Source organism: Heloderma suspectum, chromosome 1 (assembly GCF_057233095.1).
Source record: "Heloderma suspectum isolate Gila_16-S chromosome 1, 16-S_ref, whole genome shotgun sequence".
NCBI classification, from domain to species: Eukaryota; Metazoa; Chordata; class Lepidosauria; order Squamata; family Helodermatidae; genus Heloderma; species Heloderma suspectum.
In genome coordinates, this window is record NC_139458.1 from 343,346,291 (window position 1) to 343,368,051 (window position 21,761).

A 21,761-nucleotide genomic window follows, 5' to 3' on the forward strand; every position below is an offset into this window, starting at 1 on the left:
TATATCCACTTACCTGGGAGTAAGCCCCACTGAGGTCAATGGGACTTACTTTTGAGTAGATATGTAAAGAATTGTGGTGTGAGATGCTAAGATGAGTGACCAAAAAGCTAGAAGCTCAGATATATGACTCTATAAATTACTCATTAAAAGGTAGGTTATTTATTTAATTGCACAGACCAAAGCATATAGCAATACATAAATGGAACATGATAAAAACTATTCAAATCAACTTGAACGTGCCAATATCTAAAACAACAACTACGAAGTCACATACAAATCCAACATAGTTTGTATCAAATAATACTGAAAGAGAAATGCAATGTTCACCAATATTAAATTTAATATTCAATATTAAATTCTTATTTTAAATTTGTACAATTTAAAATATTAACAAATATTTTAAATTGTACAAAGTTTTCAACCTAACTTTGGTAGCTGCCAAGATAACTTAAGACAAACTTTTTGTAAGAATTAGTGAACTTTCAGTATAATTCCTTTAAGATGCTTACTCTAGGATGTGCTTATTCCAGGATGTGCTGTACAAAAAAAAAAAAAGCCATTCCCAGATATTGTGATGCAAAAAGATTACACACCATGTTTTATAACTTTGGGAGTATAATTTATCCTGAAAGGTGGTTTTAAAATCCATTAAGTTAATAAAATTGCATAACAGTAGAAGTGAGGCTACAATGTTATACGTGCTTACCTGGGTGCAAGCCCCATTGAATTCAATGGAGCTTTCTACTGAGTAGATAGGCATAGGGTTGGACTGCAAGAGTACATAGAAATACCATTCATCAAATACATTCATCACACAAATGGTGCCCCTGGTACTATACAAGACATATAAGGGACATGTTCCCTGCCCAGAAGACTTATTGTCTAAGGCTGAATAAGCAAGCTTATTCAAGGGCCTTATTTGAAATCAATGGGACAATTCCAGTGTTAAGGCTTCAGGACCGAGGTATAGTATAGCTGCTTTAAACCTACAAACAGAAGTTTCCTTTCTGCCACGTGCAGCGTGAAATTGTTATACAAAAAAAGAGCACAGCTTTTGGGGCAAGTGGTAGAAATATTAATTTTTATTACTTAAAAATTAAGTAATCAGGAACGCAGAATTGTTCGAGATTTGATCTACACAGCAGAAGAACAAAATAGTGAAGCCACTCTGGCTCTGACTTGTCTGACCAAACTACCAGAATACCTTGCCCGTAGTATAAAAATCCACAAGGCATTGCTCGATTGCTTCCTAGCCTATTTATTTGCTCAGCGTGTGCGTTCTGGAGTAAGAAAGGTTCCGTTTCAATCTGCCTGGGTCATTCATTATTGGAACAGCAAGGCCCTCTTCTGGACTGTAATCATAATACGCTCAAGGAACAATCCAATAAAGCACTGAAATGTCTGCTCTAAACTTTGTCTTTGCCTTTCCTAATTTCCATTCTCTCCTACCTAAAACAATTAAGAGTCTTGTGGTACCTTAAAGACTAATAAATTTACCATGGCATAAATCTTCTTGGACTTCTGGCCACTTCACCAGATGCATGAAGTATTATCCTAAGTTACACACATCGTAGGAATTGTAAACCGCAAAGCTAGAGGGACTGAAATGCAGATATTCTCCTACCTAGTTATCTTTCTTATTATATGTTTCAAATGTTATAGTTTAGTAAGCTAAGATGGTAGTTAGCACATGAGCACATGCAGGAGAGGGCAACGTAAGTAGTAAAATTAGAACATAATTTCAAAACATTTCAGTTACAAATGTGTTCAGACAAAACTGGCACTTGCTTGTGCAAAAAAGTTTATCTGCAGTATTACTGTAAATGAGTACAAAAGTAGTCCCATTTGTAGCCCATTGGAAATGTACTTATCAATATTCATTCAAAAATACTGAGTATGCTAGAGTTAAATTTTCTAGGCAGTTTCTATCACAGATACATAAATCATCATAAACCTGCGGCCATTTGCTAAATACAGTTGTTATTGCAGCAACAACCTAACCTGAAAAAAGCTGGCATGACAGAAATAGGCCAAGCATGCTTGCAAACCATGCTTCGTCAATTTAGTCATTATGCCAAACCATAGGTAAGCTTCCTTAAGCATGGTGTCTGAATAGAGACAGTGTAAACAAGCTGTCAGGAATTTCAACTAGCTTGCCAATTTCGAAAGACATTGAAAAATTTAAAATACACACCATGGTGTGATTAGGAAAGCATATGTTTACATGTAGATATTCATCTATCTTGGACTTAAGGGAAAGGGCCATAGCTCAATGGAAGAATGCCTTATTAGGCAAAAGGTCCCGGTTTCAATCTCCAATATCTCCAGTTAAATGGTCAAGTAGCAGGTGATGGGAAAGACCTCTGCTGGAGACCCTGGAGAGCCACTGCCAGAGTAGACAATACTGGCTTATAGGCACTAATGTCTGACTCAGTATAGGACAGCTTCATAATGCCCAAGTGCTGGTTTTCATGAAAGTGTCCAGTCTAGCAGCGTTGGCTCACGCCAACTAACTCCAAGTTGTCAGTGCTGTGTGGTTTTTCCTTGTTCTGGCGGAGGTGATGGTGGTGCTGCCTAGTTGATGCGGCATGTAGAACTCAGATCGTGCTAAATTTTAGCACGCCACTGACAGCAGGGCTGGTTAAGTGGTTCAAATTTACACAGAGCTCTGTGTATGCCACTGGCCTGAACATGACTATGTCTGTACGTGGCACCAGTGGTGAAAAATCAGCACAAGTCACACTGGCCAACTCAAGGACAGTCATAATTGGCCCTCCCTCTGAACAAGATCAAAATCAGTGTGGCTACAACAGTTCAATCTGAACTACTATTACTGAAAGGGTGCTTTCCCCTTTCTACTTCCCCTCCAATCCCCATGTATAAAAGCCAGACTTTTTTTTTTTTTTTTTTTTTTTTTTACCAAAAGCCATATTTGATTACTTGATTTAACTGTAACTTCTAAAAACACACAAGTGACACAATGTGACATCTTACAGAGGAATAGGTACACTGTTCTCCATCTCTAAGTACTAAATACCATAGTCAAGGGAAGGTCAGCGCTGCCCAGGCATTTCAACGATTCACTATTCTTCCAGCTTCAGGTTATTTTCCATCACGATTAATCATTTACTGCATTCCTTTTTTCTAACCTTTGACTTTGGTGCTGCCACAAAGAAAGAAAACATTGTCATTAATATTTAAAGATGTAAAAGCCAACATTAATTAGAATGACGACGATGATGGCACTTACCATTTGGATTTTCTTGTCTGTAGAAGGTTTTCAACATTTCCACAGCTTCTTCAGAGTGATAACCAGCTATGCACTATAGAGATCAGAATATTTTGTTCAAAAAGGGACCCCAAATGAAGACAAAGTGGTATTAGGATTCACCAGCTCCTGTCTCAAAGAAGACTTCTGTGCCTTCGCTATCTAAAGGGCATAAAAAACCTTCAGCAGATGAAGCTTCTGCCATCAGAAAAAAAAATCTATTGAACATCTTTTGTACCATGTAGCTTTTAAAGATGGAACAGTGCCTTCACTTAGGGCGCCTTCACACCGGGCTTTTATCCTGCGATTGAGATTGCTCCTTCACAGAATTTGCAGGCCCTTTAAATGACGCTGTGATCATCAAAGACGTCTCCTGCACCAAATGCCCTTTGTTCCACTTTTAAATAGATTGCAGATAACCCTGTTGTGTTCCACTTCAGTTTCCTCCATCGATGCTCTGACTTGGATTGATGCTCTGACTTGGATTCCTGCACTGAGCAGGGGGTTGGACTTGATGGCCTTGTAGGCACCTTCCAACCCTACTATTCTATGTTTCTATTTATGATTCTATGAAAAGAGAAAGCGGCAAGAAGAGGCACGAGATCAATGACAGATAATGGAAGCCTCAGATAAAGGTGGGGGGAGGGGGAGAGGGAGAGAGGGGAAGGGAAAAAGGAAGCACATGTAAAGGGAGTCAGTTGTGATCCTGCATTTAAAATGGAAGCAGAAAGCCCTGTTTTAAATGCAGGATTTTAGGCTGGTATAGAAATGCTCTTATACTGGGCATCAAAATTACATACATTCTAATGTTATATCATCAGCACACAAAGCAGCCACACAACAGCAATCCCATGTTGTAAAAAAAAATTGGGAATAAGGTTGTGTCTATCTCATCAGAAACCTTGTTTCCACCAGCGACAGCTTTTAAACCCATGTTTCTTGTGCGGGCTGTGGACAATTGCCAGGGCATCTTTCCAAACGACTTTGTCCTGACTAACAAAATTCTTACACAGGATAGCATCTATCGACAGATCTTAACCATGACAGCTAAACATAACCCCCCTCCTCCCCAAAGGCTATACGAGATGATAGTGACAAACAACAGTGAGTGGGGGTGGAGTTATTATCTTCATGTCCCACTTACCAGCTTCCAGAGAAATCTGGACAACCATTACTGAAAATAAAGTTTGTTGGACTGGAAACTAGTCCTCTATGTGTGCGTTTCCTCCTCCTCTCTCCCTCATGCCTTAATCCAGTACGTCTGGGATCCGTTAAACCACAGTTGACTGTGACGTTCAAACTGGGAAACAGCGTTTTTAAGAAATCCCTACAAATTAGGATACCAAGCCATGAAGCCCGGAAACTGTGGTTTAACACACCCCAGAATTATTGAATTAAAGTGTGTGAGAGAAGGGAAGAGGGAGTGTGCGCACACACAACTCGTTCCCAATCAGGCTAGTTGGATTTGGATTGTTACATCTGAATCGAACTTATGAGTTTCTGCCGAGGAACTCATCTTCATGGATGTGTTACACTGCCAAGGCTTCCTTGGCCCATCAAAATAACTGAGCGATGTTTCAACTTATTCCACCCACAAAAATCATTCAGTTGTAACATTTATTCCTTGAAATGTGTGAATGAATGCAATAGCACATACACAAGCAAGATGCACTCAGTGAATGCAACAAATTTAAAAAGCATATACCTACATAACGTAAGAGAATGCGATCTATACTGCCATCAACTGCAATTGCTTGAGAATGAAAATCAAAATTCGTAAATACAAGTGTTTCATCTCACACAGTTGCCATGATATACAGCTAGTGTTGTTACTAGGATAAATATCAGGGTACATTTTAAAAAAAACCTGCTCTTTCCTTTTGTTTTTATTCCTATGATTGCTTCCAGCTATTTTGCTTTTTCTTCACGCATATACCGTTAAGTATATCATGTATTAAATAAGTTTAAATCCTTTTTGAAAGGACATTACATAGAACTCCTTGGAATCTTCCATCCATGCACGAATCAGATTCACATCTACTTAGCTTCACCAGTGCTACATGATCAGGTGCTCTGAGACCATTCACTGAGCTCATTTTGATTACTATCAATTTTACAATTCCCCCTTTGCATTCCTTCATACCTTAAACCACTGCAAAGAGCTGGGAAATGCAAAAGATGCTACATTACGGAAGTACACTCTAGCCAGCTATTTCTGTTTGGAAAAAGAAAGTGGTTGCTCTAAATCCTAAAACTATTTGCGCTCTCTCCCTCTCTCTCTCAATGTTGATTCAGTCACAAATGATCACTGGAGAAATTATTAGACAACACTGTTAAGGATGACTGTCAGGGGTAGTTTCAGAATTAAAGGACTGGCAACAATGCACTTTTAGACAAATCTCTCTTGATGGGGTTGCACCAGCAAACTGCATTTGGTTTACCTACATGCTTCCATAATTTTTAAAAAGCCCCTTGACAAAGTATTGCACCTGAAACGGTTCTCCTGTGTCCGTTAAAGTAGCAGAAGAGATGTTCAAAACTGAGCCACAGCCTCCAAATCGTTCATTTTGGCAGCCATATACAACCAGTGGGATTTATATAGATGAATTAAGGTATTAACAAGATTGAGAAAAGAAATTATACAGAATAGTATTATTTTGTTTAACCAATTGTCTAGTTGTGCTGACATGTGCCTGCATTCTCAGTTCCATGCTTTTTTCGGGCCATGAAGTCCTCCTTTTCTCACACACATGATTAAGAAACTTCCAGACAAACCCTCTCTCACCCACAAAAGAGGGCCATAACAACTACCCTTCCCAAATCCCCTAACCCAGTGCCAGAGATGGCATAAGACATTTTGGTACCTGAGGAAGAAAATACAAACAGCAGAGGTAAAAAATATTATAATAAACTAAATCACTGAGAATTTCCTGCCCTTTAATGATAACTGCAAAATCCGCCAACTGAGGCAAGCCACCTCACCCTCCCTAATAGTAGGGTTGGCCCCACACACCATCCATTCCTTGCATAGCTTTACCCACACCAAGGCTTGCTAAATAAAACATCCTGTATGCTTCTGAATGTCAGCTGCCTGGGAACAGCTGCCGGAGATGGCTATTGCTCTCACGTCCTGCTTGTGGGCTTCCCGTAGGCATCCACTTGGCCGCTGTGGGAAGCAGGCTGCTGGACTAGGTAGGCTTTTGGTCTGATCCAATGGGGTGCATGTTTTCTTATGTTCATTGTTTTTGCCCAGGCAAATCCCCACATAAACCTCATGTCAGCAAGAAGCTGTCCTCCATTACCTTGTTCACAAACAATACATGAGATGAAAGTAACATTCCACTGAATCATTTTGAAAAGGATACTCATCATGCGCAGAGCAGCTGCACACATGATACAGGGCTCCACAGTGACATACAATACTGTGCGCAAAAACACTTCCTCAGGTTCCTTCTTGTGTTGATGACACCAGTCTATGACCTGATCAATCGCTACCATTTCGGCATGACGAGTAGCCTGTGAGAATACAGGAAAATAATACCAGTATTTACACCAAATAGCAATGTATTGGCCTGAATGCAAAACATACCCAAACAGAAAATAAGTTCTAAACACTAAGTATGTTTAGTAGGAACACAAGAGGCAGGATTTCCTGTGTCAAGTGGCAAGTTGGACTAGATGGCCTACAAGCCCCTCTCCAGCTCTATGATTCTCTGCTACGCGGCTCCCGAAAAATGAGTTCTGTCATTCTCTTTGGTCCATAAATGAATAATGCTAAGATAACTTTCTTGAACACCCCTTCCTGTGAAAGGTGTTCAAGCAGGTGATAGCCAGTCAGATCGAGACACTATTGGAGGAAGTGGAGTTGCTAGCTTTAGGCCTGCCTTGGCACTAAAACTGCCTCAGTTATGCTGCAGAATAACCTTTGCCAGGAAACAGACAGGGGACTTCGACCCTCTCGATTCTCCTCAACCTCTCAGTGGCTTTCAATATCATTAACCATTTGGAGAGGTTGTCTGAGATTGGTGTGGGTGGTATAGCTTTACAGTGGTTCCACTCATACTTGGATAGCTGTTTCCAGGATATGGTGGGGGATTAATGCTTTGTGGTCCTGCAGGGTTCCATCTTATCCCCCATTCTGTTGAACATCTACATGAAATTTCTGAGTGAGGTCATCCAGAGATTTAGAGGGCAGTGCCATTAGTATGCCAATGACATGCAGCAATCTCACTTTCTCATCAGATTCAGGTGGGGCAGTAGAAGTGCTTAAGATGCCCAATAGGTAGGAATGGAAACACTGCCAAAGAATACCACTTATTCCCTGGGGGTCTAAAAGGGTACCATGGTTGATGGTACTGAAAATTGCTGAGAGATCCAGGAGAACCCACTGAGGCATGCTCCTCTTATTTCCCAGCAATTTCCACCAGTACAATCAAGATAGTTTCTATTTCGAAACCAGGCCTGAAGCCAGGATGAAATGGGTCCAGAATCCTGCAAAGGACAGATGGCAAACCTGCCCCCCCCCTGAAATATTACACTTGTTTTCAGATCTTACTAAAACTCTCAAGTTGAATCATGTTTGTGATCCTGTCTGTAAGCTTTTCTGGGTAAGCCTGTATTGCATCTAATTTCTGAGGCTTTGTGGCTTGCTGAAATACTGTCCAGGACGCTATTTTGTTACTGCTCTGACTTATATGCTCAAGTTTTGTGATGAGAACATAGTCTGGTGATTAAACTGTTTGCCTTGCAATGTCCTTGCTCCATAAGTGGCTTGTGAATAAAATTAGATTCTCATTTTTCCTGACAATGGCATTGGAAACATAAAAGCCTTGAACAGATATTGATCTGCTAGAAGCTACTAACTTATCTGCTTCATGTCCCTTGTTTTCTGCAACCAGCATGACAATAAGAATAATTTCCAAACACATCTTGTTACCGTTGTAGTGAAATATTCCCTCATTCCTACCCTTGGAGATCATCGATATGGCTGAACAGTTAGATGTGTTTGGCAAATTCACTCACAAGAATGAAGTTCCATGCTAATCTCCATCAGAAGGAGATTGCAAAACAAAAAGTTGTGGTGTGGCCACAGCCCTTCCCTCCCAAATGTGGGTCATGACTAGGTTCATAAACATGAATTGAAAGGGCTTTAGGTGCATGGGGATGATGCCAGATCTCAGACTGGCATGTTTTATTGCATTTATGGCATCTGCTAATCATGACCTTTTAGGGGGGCTACCTAAAATTTACATTCACTGCAAGGCTGTATTATAACATTAGTTTACAGCTAATTAAGTTAGGTACTGGTTATTCTATTTGCTATCAATTATATATTTTCAGATCTTTATCTTGAATATTTTTCATCTACCCAATTAATTACCCTTTTGTCTTTAATTTGTATCTAAAAGCCACAGAATAGTAAGTGGAATTCAGTGAAACCTACAGGCTTCCATTTTTCTTAAAACAAGCTGCCTTAAATATCTGGGATGCATATAAGCGTCTCTTATCAAAATGTGTTTCCTGTTTTATAACTAAATGGGTTAGTAAAGCATTAGGCTGGTGCACCAATTGCAGCTCCTCTTGGACAGATAGCCTGGCCAAGTAATTTGCACTCTGGTAGTATCTCGTTTGGATGAGTGCAATGATTTGTACGTGGGGCTGCCTTTGAAGACTGTTTGGAAATTACATTAAGAACAAAATGCAGCAAGTGAGACTGCCGACTAAGGCTGGACTTACAGATCATATCTTGCCAGTCCTGAAACAGCTGCACTGATTCCCAGGCCATTTCCGAGCACGGTTCATTCAGAGTCCTGGCTTGAATTTCTAAAGCCCTAACCAGCTTGGGACCTGGATACCTTCAGAGCTGCCTTCTCCCACATGAAACTATCCAAGCATTAAGATCATCCACAGAGCCCCTTCGCTGAGCTCACCAGAGGTGAGACCAGACATTGAGGCTCTAGAATGCTCTCCTCAGAGTCTGCCCTGGCATGGAGCCTGTTTCCTTTTGGCACCACATGATTATTTATTTATTTATTTCATTTCTATACTGCCCAATAGCTGAAGCTCTCTGGGCGGTTCACAAAAATTAAGTCCAAACAATACACAATAAAACAATTTAAAATATACAGAACATTAAAACCACAATATAACAATACAACCACAATAAAACCTAGCAGCAGTACAGGAGTTTAAAATACAGATTTAAAACAGCAAAGATAAAAATTTAGAAAGCTAAAATGCTAAAATGCCTGGGAAAATAAAAAGGTCTTCACCTGGCGCCGAAAGGAATACAATGTAGGCGCCAGGCGAACCTCACTAGGGAGCTCATTCCAGAGCCGGGGTGCCACAACAGAAAAAGCCCTCCTCCTAGTAGCCACCCGCCTCACTTCCTTTGGCAGGGGCTCACGGAGAAGGGCCGCTGATGATGACCTTAAGGTCCGGGAAGGCACATATGGGACGAGGCGATCCTTCAGGTAACCTGGCCCCAAGCCATTAAGGGCTTTGAATGTTAACACCAGCACTTTGAATCGGGCCCGGAAATGGACTGGCAGCCAGCGCAGCTGGAAAAGTACTGGCGTAATATGAGCTCGCAGGCCAGTCCCTGTTAACAATGTTGCTGCCCTATTTTGGACCAGCTGAAGTTTCCGGACCGTTTTCAAAGGCAGCCCCACGTATAACGCATTGCAGTAATCCAGACGAGAAGTTATCAGAGCATGGATAACTGTAGCAAGGCTATCTCTGTCCAGATAAGGGCGTACTTGGTATACCAGCCTAAGCTGATAAAAAGTGCTCTGTGCCACTGAGTTCACCTGTGCCAGTTCAAGTGACAGTTCTGGATCCAAGAGCACCCCCAAACTACGAACCTGATCCTTTAGGGGGAGTGCAACCCCCTCCAGAACAGGTTGAATATCACCTAGCCGGGCAGACGAACCACCCACTAACAGTACCTCCATCTTGTCTGGATTGAGTTTCAGTTTATTAGCCCTCATCCAGTCCATTACCGTGCCCAGGCACTGATTCAGAACAGTCACTGCCTCACCTGGTTTTGATGTAAAAGACAGGTAGAGCTGGGTGTCATCTGCATATTGATGGCACCTCAGCCCACACCTCCGGATAACCTCCCCCAGCGGTTTCATGTAGATGTTAAACAGCATGGGGGATAAAATAGAGCCCTGTGGAACCCCATGGCACAATTGCCATGGCACAGAGCAGTAATCCCCCAGCACCACCTTTTGGAATCGGCCATCCAAGCAGGAGTGGAACCACTGTAGCGCAGTGCCCCCAACTCCCAAGCCAGACAACCTATCCAGAAGGATACCATGGTCAATGGTATCGAAAGCCACTGAGAGGTCCAGGAGAATCAACAGGGTCGCACTCCCCCTGTCCCTCTCCCGGCAGAGGTCATCCCACAGGGCGACCAAGGCAGTTTCCGTTCCAAAACCAGGCCTGAAGCCCGACTGAAATGGATCTAGATAATCCGTTTCATTCAAGAGTGCCTGGAGCTGTCCTACAACCACCCGCTCAAGCACCTTGCCCTGGAAGGGGATGTTGGCCACTGGCCTATAATTGTTAACATCCTCTGGGTCCAGGTTAGGCTTTTTCAGGAGTGGTCTAATTACTGCCTCTTTTAAAGCGGCAGGCACCACTCCCTCTCTCAAGGAGGAATTTACAACCTCCTGGACCCAGCCGGACAACCCCTCCTTGTTTGATTTAATAAGCCATGAAGGGCAAGGGTCAAGCACACAAGTGGTCGATCGGACTTGGCCAAGCACCTTGTCCACATCCTCAGGCCTCAGTAACTGAAACTCATCCAATAAAACTGGACCAGACGGTGCTCTGAACGCCTCTACCAATGGAACTGCATTAATGGTGGTGTCCAATTCATGACGAATCTGAGCGACTTTATCCTCAAAGTGCCGTGCAAACTCGTCACAGCGTGCTACCGAGGGTTCCACCGTCTCTCTCCCTGGCCCAGAATGTAAAAGGCCGCGAACCACTCGGAAAAGCTCCGCTGGACGACGCTGAGAAGATGCAATGCTGGTGGAAAAGAACTGTCTCTTTGCCACCCTCACCACCACAGAGTAGGCTCGATAGTGGGCTCTTACCTGTGTTCGGTCAGACTCAGCACGAGTTTTCCTCCACCTGCGTTCTAGCCGTCTCCCCTCTTGCTTCATTGCCCTCAGCTCAGGTGTATACCAAGGAGCTGGCCAGGCTCTGCTCAGAGGGACAGGGCGCTTGGGCGTGATCGTGTCAACCGCCCGAGTCATCTCTGCATTCCACAGAGCGACCTGGGCTTCGACAGGAGCACCAGCCATACCAGCAGGAAAATCCCCCAGAGCCCTCTGGAATCCATCAGAATCCATTAATCTCCGGGGGCGGACCATTTTAATAGGTCCCCCACCCTTGCAGAGGGGAAAGGCCGCCAGGAGTCTAAACCTCAGCAGGAAGTGATCTGACCATGACAAAGGGACAGATGTTAATTCCTCCACTTTCAGATCACCATCCTCCTGCCCAGTCGAGAAAACAAGATCAAGTGTGTGTCCTTTTGTATGCGTTGGGCCGATGACATGTTGGGACAGCCCCATGGTTGTCATGGCGGCCATGAAGTCCTGAGCTGCCCCGGATACAGCGGCCTCGGCATGGAAGTTGAGATCCCCCAGGACTATCATCCTAGGGGTCCTCAACACCAAGTCCGAGACCACCTCCGTCAGCTCAAGCAGGGAGTCTGATGGGCAGCGGGGTGGGCGGTACACCAACAGAATCCCCAATCTGTCCCGGATGATGGCTTTTTATTTGCCCATGCAGCTGAGTTCTTGGTTTTCAATCCTGTTTTATCGCTTGGGTTCTCCCCTCCCCTCCCCACCCCACTTTGCTTTTTGTCCTATTGATTGTTATAGTTTTATTGACCTTTTTCAAATGAGTTTTCATATAAACTCCTCTGAGGACCTTGTCAGCTTAAGATATGGTAAAAATATCTATAATCTACAATATCAGAATAGAATAGAATAGAATAGAATGAAAATAGAAATATTAGCTGATGTCAGTGAAAAATACTGCCATTCAGTTCAGCCTAGGAACATTTTCAAATGTTCCTAATTGGAAAAGACTGGAGATGTAATCCATCAACTTGCCTAAAGCTCTTGAAACAGAGACACTCCCCTATACTATACTTCGAGCTCTTATGACTAGTAGGTCATATCTCTTATTCATAGACTGAGAAAACAGAAAGTTGATATCTGACAAGTAGGAAAATCAGTTTGCCTGTAGCTGCGCATTTCTTTCCCCAAATGGCCATTTCTTCTCTGACCTCTACGTCCTTGCCTAAAAGGGAATCCGTGCAGTGCCTCTAACTGTTGTGCCTGGGATGTTTTTAGTAATGGAAAAGCTGATTAACTTAACATTTGTTAACAAAGGTTAAAGAGGAAGAGATGAACTGTTTGTTTTTTCCCTTTATATCAATCTTGATAAGGAAGAAAGTTTCATCGGTGCATCAACAAAATACCACCGTTTTCTAATTTACTGATGAAGTATTACTATTTTCAAATTTTATTATACAACCAGATAATAAATTAAAAGCATCACTTAAAAGCAGCAGAAACTAAAATCAACATCAAAAGAAGTAAAAAATACCAAAGATAAAACTACTTAAAGCCACAGTATAGCAGCAGATATATAGAGGATTAAACAGTCTGAGAGAATAAAAAGGTCTTTCCCTGCTGCCAAAGAGATAACAAAAGAGGCACCTTTGCCTTTGGTTCCACCCACCACTGGAATGCAGCTCCCTTGAGCTTCTCCAAAACTGAATTCATCTCTTGGGCTGAAAGAAGTTCCCCACCCCTCTACTAACAGTACCTCTATCCTGTCTGGACTGAGTTTCAGTTTATTGGCCTTCATTCAGTCTACTGCCATGGCCAGGTGCTAGAAGATAGTGCTGGGGGGCTCCTGTTCAGCCCCATGGTTATTCTTTTGGTGCCATAAGGTTTTATGTTGACTTTATCTACATGAAATAGTTCAGGAGATCTTCAGAAGATATGGAGTGCAGCAGCATCAGTATGCTAACAACACTTGGTTATCTCTCTCCTTCTCTTCAAATTGCATAGAAGAGGTGGAATAACCTAGATCAGTAACGAACTGGCATCTCCTCTCATGGATGACTGAAATCTTGCTTATGTAACCTATGGCTTGGTCATTTCTGGATCAGACCACTATAATATGCTCTATGGGGCACTGCCTTTTGGGAGGAGCCACAGCTCAGTGGTGTAGCACTAGCTTTGCATGCAGATGATCCCAGGTTCAATCCCAGGTGTTCCTAAACAGGACTGGGAAAGATTTCTGTCTGAAATGCTGGACAGCTGCTGTCGGTCAAACTTGGCAATACTGAGCCAGATGGACCAATGGTCTGTTCCACTATAGAAGTCAGCTTTCTATGTTCCTAAGGTGGCACCTAAGCTACAATTGGCCCAAAATACAGCAACCAGAATTTCAAGTGACATAGGCCAGAGGGACCACATAACACCATCCACAAAAGACCCTAACAGTCTTCACTAGCTTCCTATTTGTTTCTGGGTCCAATTCAAAATGCTGATTTTGATCTTTGATGCACAGCTCAGGTCATCTTATTTGAAAGAATGCACCTTACCATATATATTCTTCCCCCATGCACTGAAATCATCCAAGGAGGTTCTTTTAGGAGTTTCCCTGATCTTCCATCTTTCTTCTTACTGAGGAAAATCCATTAAAAAAGAAAGGACGGAATAGCGGCACAATGCCTTTTGGATCATTAGCACTAGGAGCGCTTCATCTAGAGGCTCCCTAAATTAACTTTTAATCTGGAAAAATGTTAGTTCAATCCTTCCCGTATCTATTTGGCTTAAGCTTTTGTTATACTGTTGCTTTTGTCCGAATGTTGTATTCAGTTGTGAACTACTCAAAGACCTTTGTTATGCTTGCTATGTTATGTAATTGTAATACAGACACACGCAAATGACCAAACAAGAATGGGTGCCAGAGCCACAGATTAACAAAACACCTCCAAGGGCAAGCAGGTGGGCTGGCAGGGTATGCTTGCAAGTGAAGCTTAGAATGCCAGAGAAATATTACAGCTGAGAAGAACCGCATACATTATCCTAGTAGAAACAGAAAGGGGGAAAGCAAACAGGAAAGGAAGCTGCCCAGAAGGAAGAAAAGGCTGGCAATGCTTGTTCACCTACTGCCAGGCAATTCAGAAGGAAAGGCTCAGAAAGGTTTCTGTTGTGCTACCCTGAAAGAATACTCCCTGATGAACATAAAACAGATTGAGACAAGTATATTATGCCTGAAGAACTGTAGTTCAGTGCATGATTCCACTCAGGACCACTTTTCACATTTTGTAAGCAAGAATGAATGTCCAATTAAAAAACAAATCAAAATCCATACATCCACATTGTATCGGTTCTAAATAGAACACTCTCATTTAAACTGCTGCTTTTCTTAACACACATTTATTAAAAAAATTATATACACTTCATCATTCAAGGCTGTTAACAAGTTTAATATATAAAGAAATTAAAATAATAAAAACAGTGTACCATCCTTCAGTTTTAAGACATGTCCTGGAAACATTTATATCAGCAAATGTTCAATGTCTATTGCTTTAAGAATTATACTGGATTATGTGTTCTTAGTGCTATTTCACTGTCCCTTTTTTGTTTTAATTTTAAGAAAACAATTTCAATTGAAATATGATTGTATTCATTGATACGTTTACTTTGTTAGCTGCTTTGGGTGTATTTATGCAGAAACACCTAATAATCATTACAAAACAAGAGCTAAAACAATTAAAACAGCAAAAGTACTGAAAACCAAAGGTTCTATTTTACGTCATACCAACGGACTTCCGCAATGGGACTCCCCCTTCCTTATCTATCCTGGCAACCCTCATGCCCTCTCCAAATCTGCTCCGCAGGATCCCCCATCCCTCTGGTGCTGATGGGGGGGGGCAGACAGGAGGCGAAAACTGTTCAGCCAGTAGTGTCTGTTCCTCTGCCAGGTGAACACAGCTGGATACAACCCAACTAGCTAGTGACAACTCACTAGCACTCAGCGACCAGAGCACAAGACATGCCCAAAGTCTTGCAAAAATGAAACATTGTCACGACCCTCCTAAAGCAATGCAAGGAGAGTGCGAAGTGGTGTTCAAGAGCTGAGAGGTAACTCCTAGAACACAGTAATTTGCACAAGTATTAGTAATGTCCAGAAAAGGGGAACACAACATGTATGAGCATTCCAGAAGAAGCCACACAACTTACAGCAGATGCATGTTTTGGGGCAGCAGAACTAAAGACAAGTCTTAGCACCAATTTAAGGACTTTAACTTAATGTAAAGCAATAGCTTACGTTTGTTTAATTTGATTAAGCAACTTACATTTTTTGTTTCATTAACTTCATTTCTTCCCTTCCCTATGATCTCATTATTGTAGACCATGAGACAACCAACAGGTACTTCACCCTTCTCTAGTGCTTCTTTAGCCTATCAGACATACACACAAAAGAATCAGCAAGAGCATCGGCTTTATCATACATTGTATACTCAAAAGCAAAGTACATTCAGTTACAGTTACCCCCAACACCCTGCCCCCCAATATTCGCATTAAGCAAGCATGAAATACAAAAGATATCCCCCTGCCCAAATACAAGGAATAACAGGATACAGATGTGTCCATGAGAAGCCAAAATTCCAGATCAAATGGGGCAGATCAGCAGCAAAATCTGACAAGGATACATTTTCTGTCACTATTAGGCTCATAGCATACTCATCACAAAATCAAGATCCTACTAGTCCATACTGTAGCAGACCCAATTTCCTAACATTTACTGTAATGTTGGATGGGACTTAAGTTATTCACCTAGCTCGGATATAAGAGCTGAATTTTCTTCACTTTAATGGAAATTATTATTTGTGGTTTCAGTGGAATACATCTGACACTAACCGATCAATTGGCTGCACTCAAGAGTAAGTGTGGAAAAGTATCGTGCCCCATACTTTTCATGCAGCTCAACCACAACAGGCTTTCAAGACAACTTAGATTTCAATTTAGGGCTGCAACATCAGACTTCAGAGTAATATGCACAATTGAGATGCATCCTCTGGTTAGTCAAATTGCTATATCTGAATATGCCTCTTTCATTGAACAGAACAATTGATTTATCTAATCACACTGACAGAATGTGTGTGTGTGTGTGTGTGTGTATTTTTTCCCTATCTTTAGTACACATAGATATCAGAACTTGCTTATCCAAGTTTTTATGAGTAGCATCCGTTTCCATATTTAGATGAGAAAGCCAGGCCCTCTATTACATTCTTTGAGAAACATCTATGATGTTGACAGGAAAAAGGCGTTTATGAGAAAGAAACATAATGAGTAAGTGAAGTGTTCAAAGCCTTCCAGATAGATGTAATACCTGAGAGATGAATACAGGAAAAAATGGGGCACTAGCACCAAAAAAAAAGTTTATGATGGCTAGCATGGTATACACAGTGAATACCGTTTCTGGTTTCAATTAGAGGTGTGCACAAGTGGCCTCCTTAAATTCCCCACCTTACTTGTGGCCAGAGAAATTTGGGAGAAAATTTCACCACATTTCTCCAGGAGGAGGAGAAATTCTCAACAGTTTTTCCCAGGCAGGGCTCCTCATTGGCAGGGCTTGTAGCACAGCTTCTTTCTTTTTTGGTAAGGGTTTTGGGGGTCTTCGTACTGCAATAGCATCAACTGTCTTAGCAGGCTGGCCCCCAGTTTGCATCCACCGCAGTGAAGGAGGGGGACGTATTGTGTCTAGCTCCAGGGATGAGGGGGCCTTAGCGCTCTGCCAAAATTTGTCCTCCGCTTTCCTGAAAGTTTTCTCCCCCTATGAAAGAGGCTTCTATTGTTCTGCCTCATTCAGGATGTTTTATAATTTTTTTTGTGGTGTTTGGGATCTTAACTAATCACAGCTAGCCTCCCAGGCTGCCTGCACGTCCTGATCTGAAAAAGCCCTATGGCAGGAATTACCTCATGGTGCCTTAAACTGGGCTTTAACTGAAGTGTAGGAAGCTGAGGAGGGTATGGGCTGCCAGAGAGATGATTGTACAAAGAAAAGGAGGACACTTGTGCTCACTCCTTGGCCACCTCCTAAGTAAGGTAAAACCAAGAAACCCGAGCCCAACCCATGAGAATGTCTCCAAAATTTCTTCATCACTGAATTTCTTTTCGAAAGCAATTTCTCTTCTATCAAACTGAATGAGAATGATTAAAAAAAATGGGGGAGAAATTTTCGGCACAGCACTAGTTTCAGTGCAGGTAATCCACTTTCAAATCCCCCTCTTACCTATGAAACTTGGGTAGGTTATCACTTCCCTGCCTAGCCCATCTGACTAGGATAAAGTGAAATAAGGGTATAATGTAACCAGTTGAATTGACCTTGAACTCTAAAAAAAAAACTGTAATTAATGAACACCTGGAAAAATAAATCACACAGCAGTCTCTTACAAGAAAAATTAATTGAACTGTGTCCATACTAGGAAAACGTTTTGCCCCATCTATAGTGCTTTTTACAGTTATTAGGTTGAGCCATGCAAAGCAACTGGTATGTAGCACAACACATATAATAGAAGTATAATAGATGGCAAAAGTTGATACTAGAGATGTGAAGCTCCCCGGGCAAAAATAAGATTTTCTGTTTTTTACATGGACCTTTTTTGTTTTTTTCTTACGAATTGGAAAAGTGAACGGTTTGGGATTATGAAAGATTTTCTTTTAGAATTATGAATACAGTGTTTAATGCAAGGCGCTCATATATTGCTACCCAGCCTTTACTCTTCCAAAATGATTTCTAAAAGCTACATAATAGGAAGACATTTATAGGAATACCAGAGATGTAAAAAAATTGTTGAAGCCATGGGGGGGGGGGGAATCTTTTGCGTAGGATTCCCAGCATAGTTATTGCTTCTATTATTTGTTTGTTGTTACAAACATTTATATCCTGCTTTCCCCCAAGGAGCCCAAGGCAGCTCACATGATCCTCCTCCTCTTCCCCATTTTATTCTCAGAACTTCCCTGTGAGGTTGGTTAGGTTGAAAGTCAGTGATTGGCCTAAAGTTACCCAGTGAGCTTCATGATTATGTGGAAACTAGAACCCAGATCTTCTGAGTCCTAGTCTAACCACTACAAGAAACTAGCTTCCATTCCTTATTAAAATTACTATATTTTACTGATACACATTTTGGGATGCTCCAACTCATGCTCAGCTTCCCAACATGTGACTAGAGTCACATATCATAACATATGAAGAAAATGTGCACAAAACCCAAGCTGTCAAGCTTGGGTTTTGTTCATAGAGTCCTGTGTTTCTGGGCTAGTTCTGGTTAGATCTGTAGCAGTTAATAGATGTAGTTCTAAAGTCTACATATCAGAGATACACTGTAAGTTATCCTGCCACTACCACCACATCTTGCAGAACATGTGGGTTACCCCACCTTTGTCTCTAGGCTTAGGTCTATGGAACTCACTGCCACAATTTTTAATAAAGTTCCCACTTAGACCTCACTCTTAGGTAATACTGCCTCAGCTTTAAAATCTTTATCCACTGCCCCCAAAATAAAACCTCTACACCTAAATGTTAGGTCCTAAAACAAACGTAATAGCCAGGTTCCTATGGCATAGATATGGGATTGACACTACCACTAGAAACAACCTTTCAAAATGAACAAAAATTAAGATATTTATCAATGTAAATTATTTACAAAAGTGGATAAAATCTCACTCTTCAAATAATAGGTTGAGATTGCTTAAAGATTCTTAAATTAAATATGCTTGGTTGGCTACCTTTCTTAATAGGCAAAAGAGTCTTCTCCAGCTAAATAAACTCTCAATAGTTCTTCTTTCAGACAAGATTTCCCTAAACTTCACCCCAACCAATTCCTCACAAAGAGGAACAGATGTTGTACACCAGTCTTCCTCTGCCTCCAGCTCTTCTTGCTTATTCTGATTCTAGGATTCAGATGCTTCACACACTACTTGCTAAAGCTCCCTCTGGTCAGACATACAATAGGAACCTTAAATGCATTATGCATAACTTGGTTTGCTTATAAAATTATCGTGTTTGGCATATTAAACACAGAGAATAATTTCAAATGTATTAACCATGTTCACTTTAAAAAATAATTTTAATTATAATTTTATGAACAAACCAAGTAATTCATAACACATTTTAGGTTCCTAAAGTAACATAATGACTTTAGATCTGTAAAGAGGGCTAAAAATAAGTATTACATATTTTTCGATTTTCCCCAAATTTTCCATTTTTCTGAAACACCATGGGTAGGAAACTTTCTCTCTCCCCCCACACCCTTTCAAAATTTCTGGAAATTTTACATCTCTAGTTGATACTAAACCCCAAGAGATATAGATCGCAGAGGAAGAGAAACAGGTGTACCAAGGTCTAACAGGCAGGGTTTGTTGTCACATTCTAGGAGGGGGATTTTTGAGCCTCATAAGGAGCTTTATGTGCCTAAGCGTGCAATCCTAGACAGAAGAAGTCCTACAACACCCAGCATACCCCAACCAGCCATGGGAGTTGGCTGGTTGGGGAACGCTGGGAGTTGTTGGACTATTTTCCTGTCTAAATATGCATTGGATTGTGCCCTAAAAGGATCTTAATAATAATTAAAAAGGAGTGGAAGAACCTAACGATCTGTAGACAAAAGATGGGTGTTCAGTATACAAAAGTTTGAGAACCATGGGGCTAGTAAGCAATATCTTTAGGCCAGGCCCGTAAGGCCTTCTTTGCTTGCCATTTGAGAAATTATCTGCTTCCATCTCTTACTTTACACTTGTCATGCCTCCTGCTACTGATCTCTGCACAGTTCTTACCTATGAACCTGCTCAAGCCCTGGCACTGAGGGCTGAAGCTGATTCTTGGTGATTAGCTTCTCTTTCAAAACAGAGGTGCAGATGCATCCTGAATAAAAAATTGAAATTTGCACCATTCTGCTCCCCAGATAAGTCTTGTGCATCCTAAATCATACACCAGTGGGAAAGCACACCTTGTGAGATTCTCTGACACTGTGTCTAGCCTAAAGTTTTGTTTCTGGGAAAAGGGTTCAAGTGTGAGGTCTTCAGGCAATACATGTGAATAAAGAATGGGGTTTTGTATCCCAAAATAAGCTTTGGGTCACCCCAAATGATACTGGCAGAATGCACCCATGAGATGCCCTGGCAACATTCTGTTTATCACAATTTTTCTTCTGGTTTTCATGCAATGTAGTCTCAGATGTAATGCCACCCACACCAGCCATGTCCATTCTTTACAGGTACACCTATGAGAGGCCCTAACAAAAAGTGGTGGGCTGACAGTAGGGAAGTACAGATTTTGTTGAATCTGTTCCATCTGCGTTTCACAGATTGTCAGGCATCTTTCATTTCACCATCTGCTCACTGACGGAATAAAATAGATGTTTTTTAGGGATGTACAAGAATTTACTTCCAGTTGAGGTAATGCATTAGCGCAAGTGTGCAATAGTGCAAATCCCCCCCCCCTTAAAAAAAAAAAAACGTTTTGCAAGTCCACGGAATCTGCAGGACTCCAAAAAAAGCCAGTCTGCTCTGGAATCCACAGGTCGGATTCACAGAAATCCAAACACGTTTGAATCTGCTGCAGACTTCTCCGATACCCCTAGTTGGCAGTATGGCAGGTTGGGAGACGATGTCCCTCTCACGCACCCTTCTTTATGGTTGCCATCCTCCACTCCCAGGTTGGTACTGCTCCCTCCTTGTTCCTAGACACATGTTCCCTGATGATCTTCAGGGAGCAACCCCCCCCCCCCCATTTCCGTATTCACATATGTTGATTTGCTGGCACCACGCTTCAGAGCATCTGAAAATAAAATCTTGGACTGCACACAATGCAAACTCCTGATAGCAGAGATACACGATTTTGGATTGCCCATAGCTTATTTAAAGGTGTATAACCCACAGCTTCTTCTCAATATATATCTGACACAGTGGGCAGTAGTCCATAAAAGTTTGTACCAGCCTTCCCCAACCTGGGTTTCTCCAGATGGGGAATGCGGGGAGTTGTAGTCCAACACATCTGGAGAAACCCAGGTTGGGGAAGGCTGGTTTATACCAGAGTCATTCCGCTTCAGATTTTAAGATACCAGACACTCCTTTTGTTTTTACAATAGTCACAGTCAAAGGAGCTCTGTGGTCCTCCTCTTGCCTCCCCCCCCCCCCCGCACACTCACCATGTTTACAGCTTGGTCCATCCAGGCCTCGGTCTCCCCCGCGGGCACCACCCGCCTCCTCGCTGCCTCCATCTCTAAGGTGGAAACGCGTTACCACTGCCCCCCGGAACAAAGAGTGGAGGGCCGACGCTTCCGGAGGATCCGGATGGACGACGAACCGCGGCGAGGTGGGGGGACAGAAAGCAGGGAGGACGCGCCGCGCTCTCCTTTGTCTGCCTTGCGTGATCGCCGCCT

The 21,761-nt window shown here is 42.0% G+C and overlaps 1 protein-coding gene across 2 annotated transcripts; it reads right to left on the reverse strand.

The window, feature by feature from the left end:
• Positions 1 to 1,056: 1,056 nt before the first annotated feature.
• On the reverse strand, positions 1,057 to 21,754 carry ADAT2 (adenosine deaminase tRNA specific 2). 2 transcript variants are annotated; one of them, XM_084827742.1, is made up of 6 exons: positions 21,528 to 21,752; positions 15,672 to 15,776; positions 6,634 to 6,784; positions 5,758 to 5,864; positions 3,251 to 3,323; positions 1,057 to 3,163 (listed from the first exon to the last, which is right to left on the reverse strand). In XM_084827742.1, the coding sequence occupies exons 1-6, from the start codon at positions 21,597 to 21,599 to the stop codon at positions 3,123 to 3,125; spliced, it is 549 nt and encodes a 182-aa protein (XP_084683868.1). In that variant the 5' UTR covers positions 21,600 to 21,752; the 3' UTR covers positions 1,057 to 3,122. The 2 variants fall into 2 exon arrangements, with proteins under 2 accessions (XP_084683868.1, XP_084683867.1); XM_084827741.1 differs by lacking the exons at positions 1,057 to 3,163; positions 3,251 to 3,323; positions 5,758 to 5,864 and having other exon boundaries at positions 6,324 to 6,784; positions 21,528 to 21,754.
• Between the last annotated feature and the right edge of the window lie 7 nt (positions 21,755 to 21,761).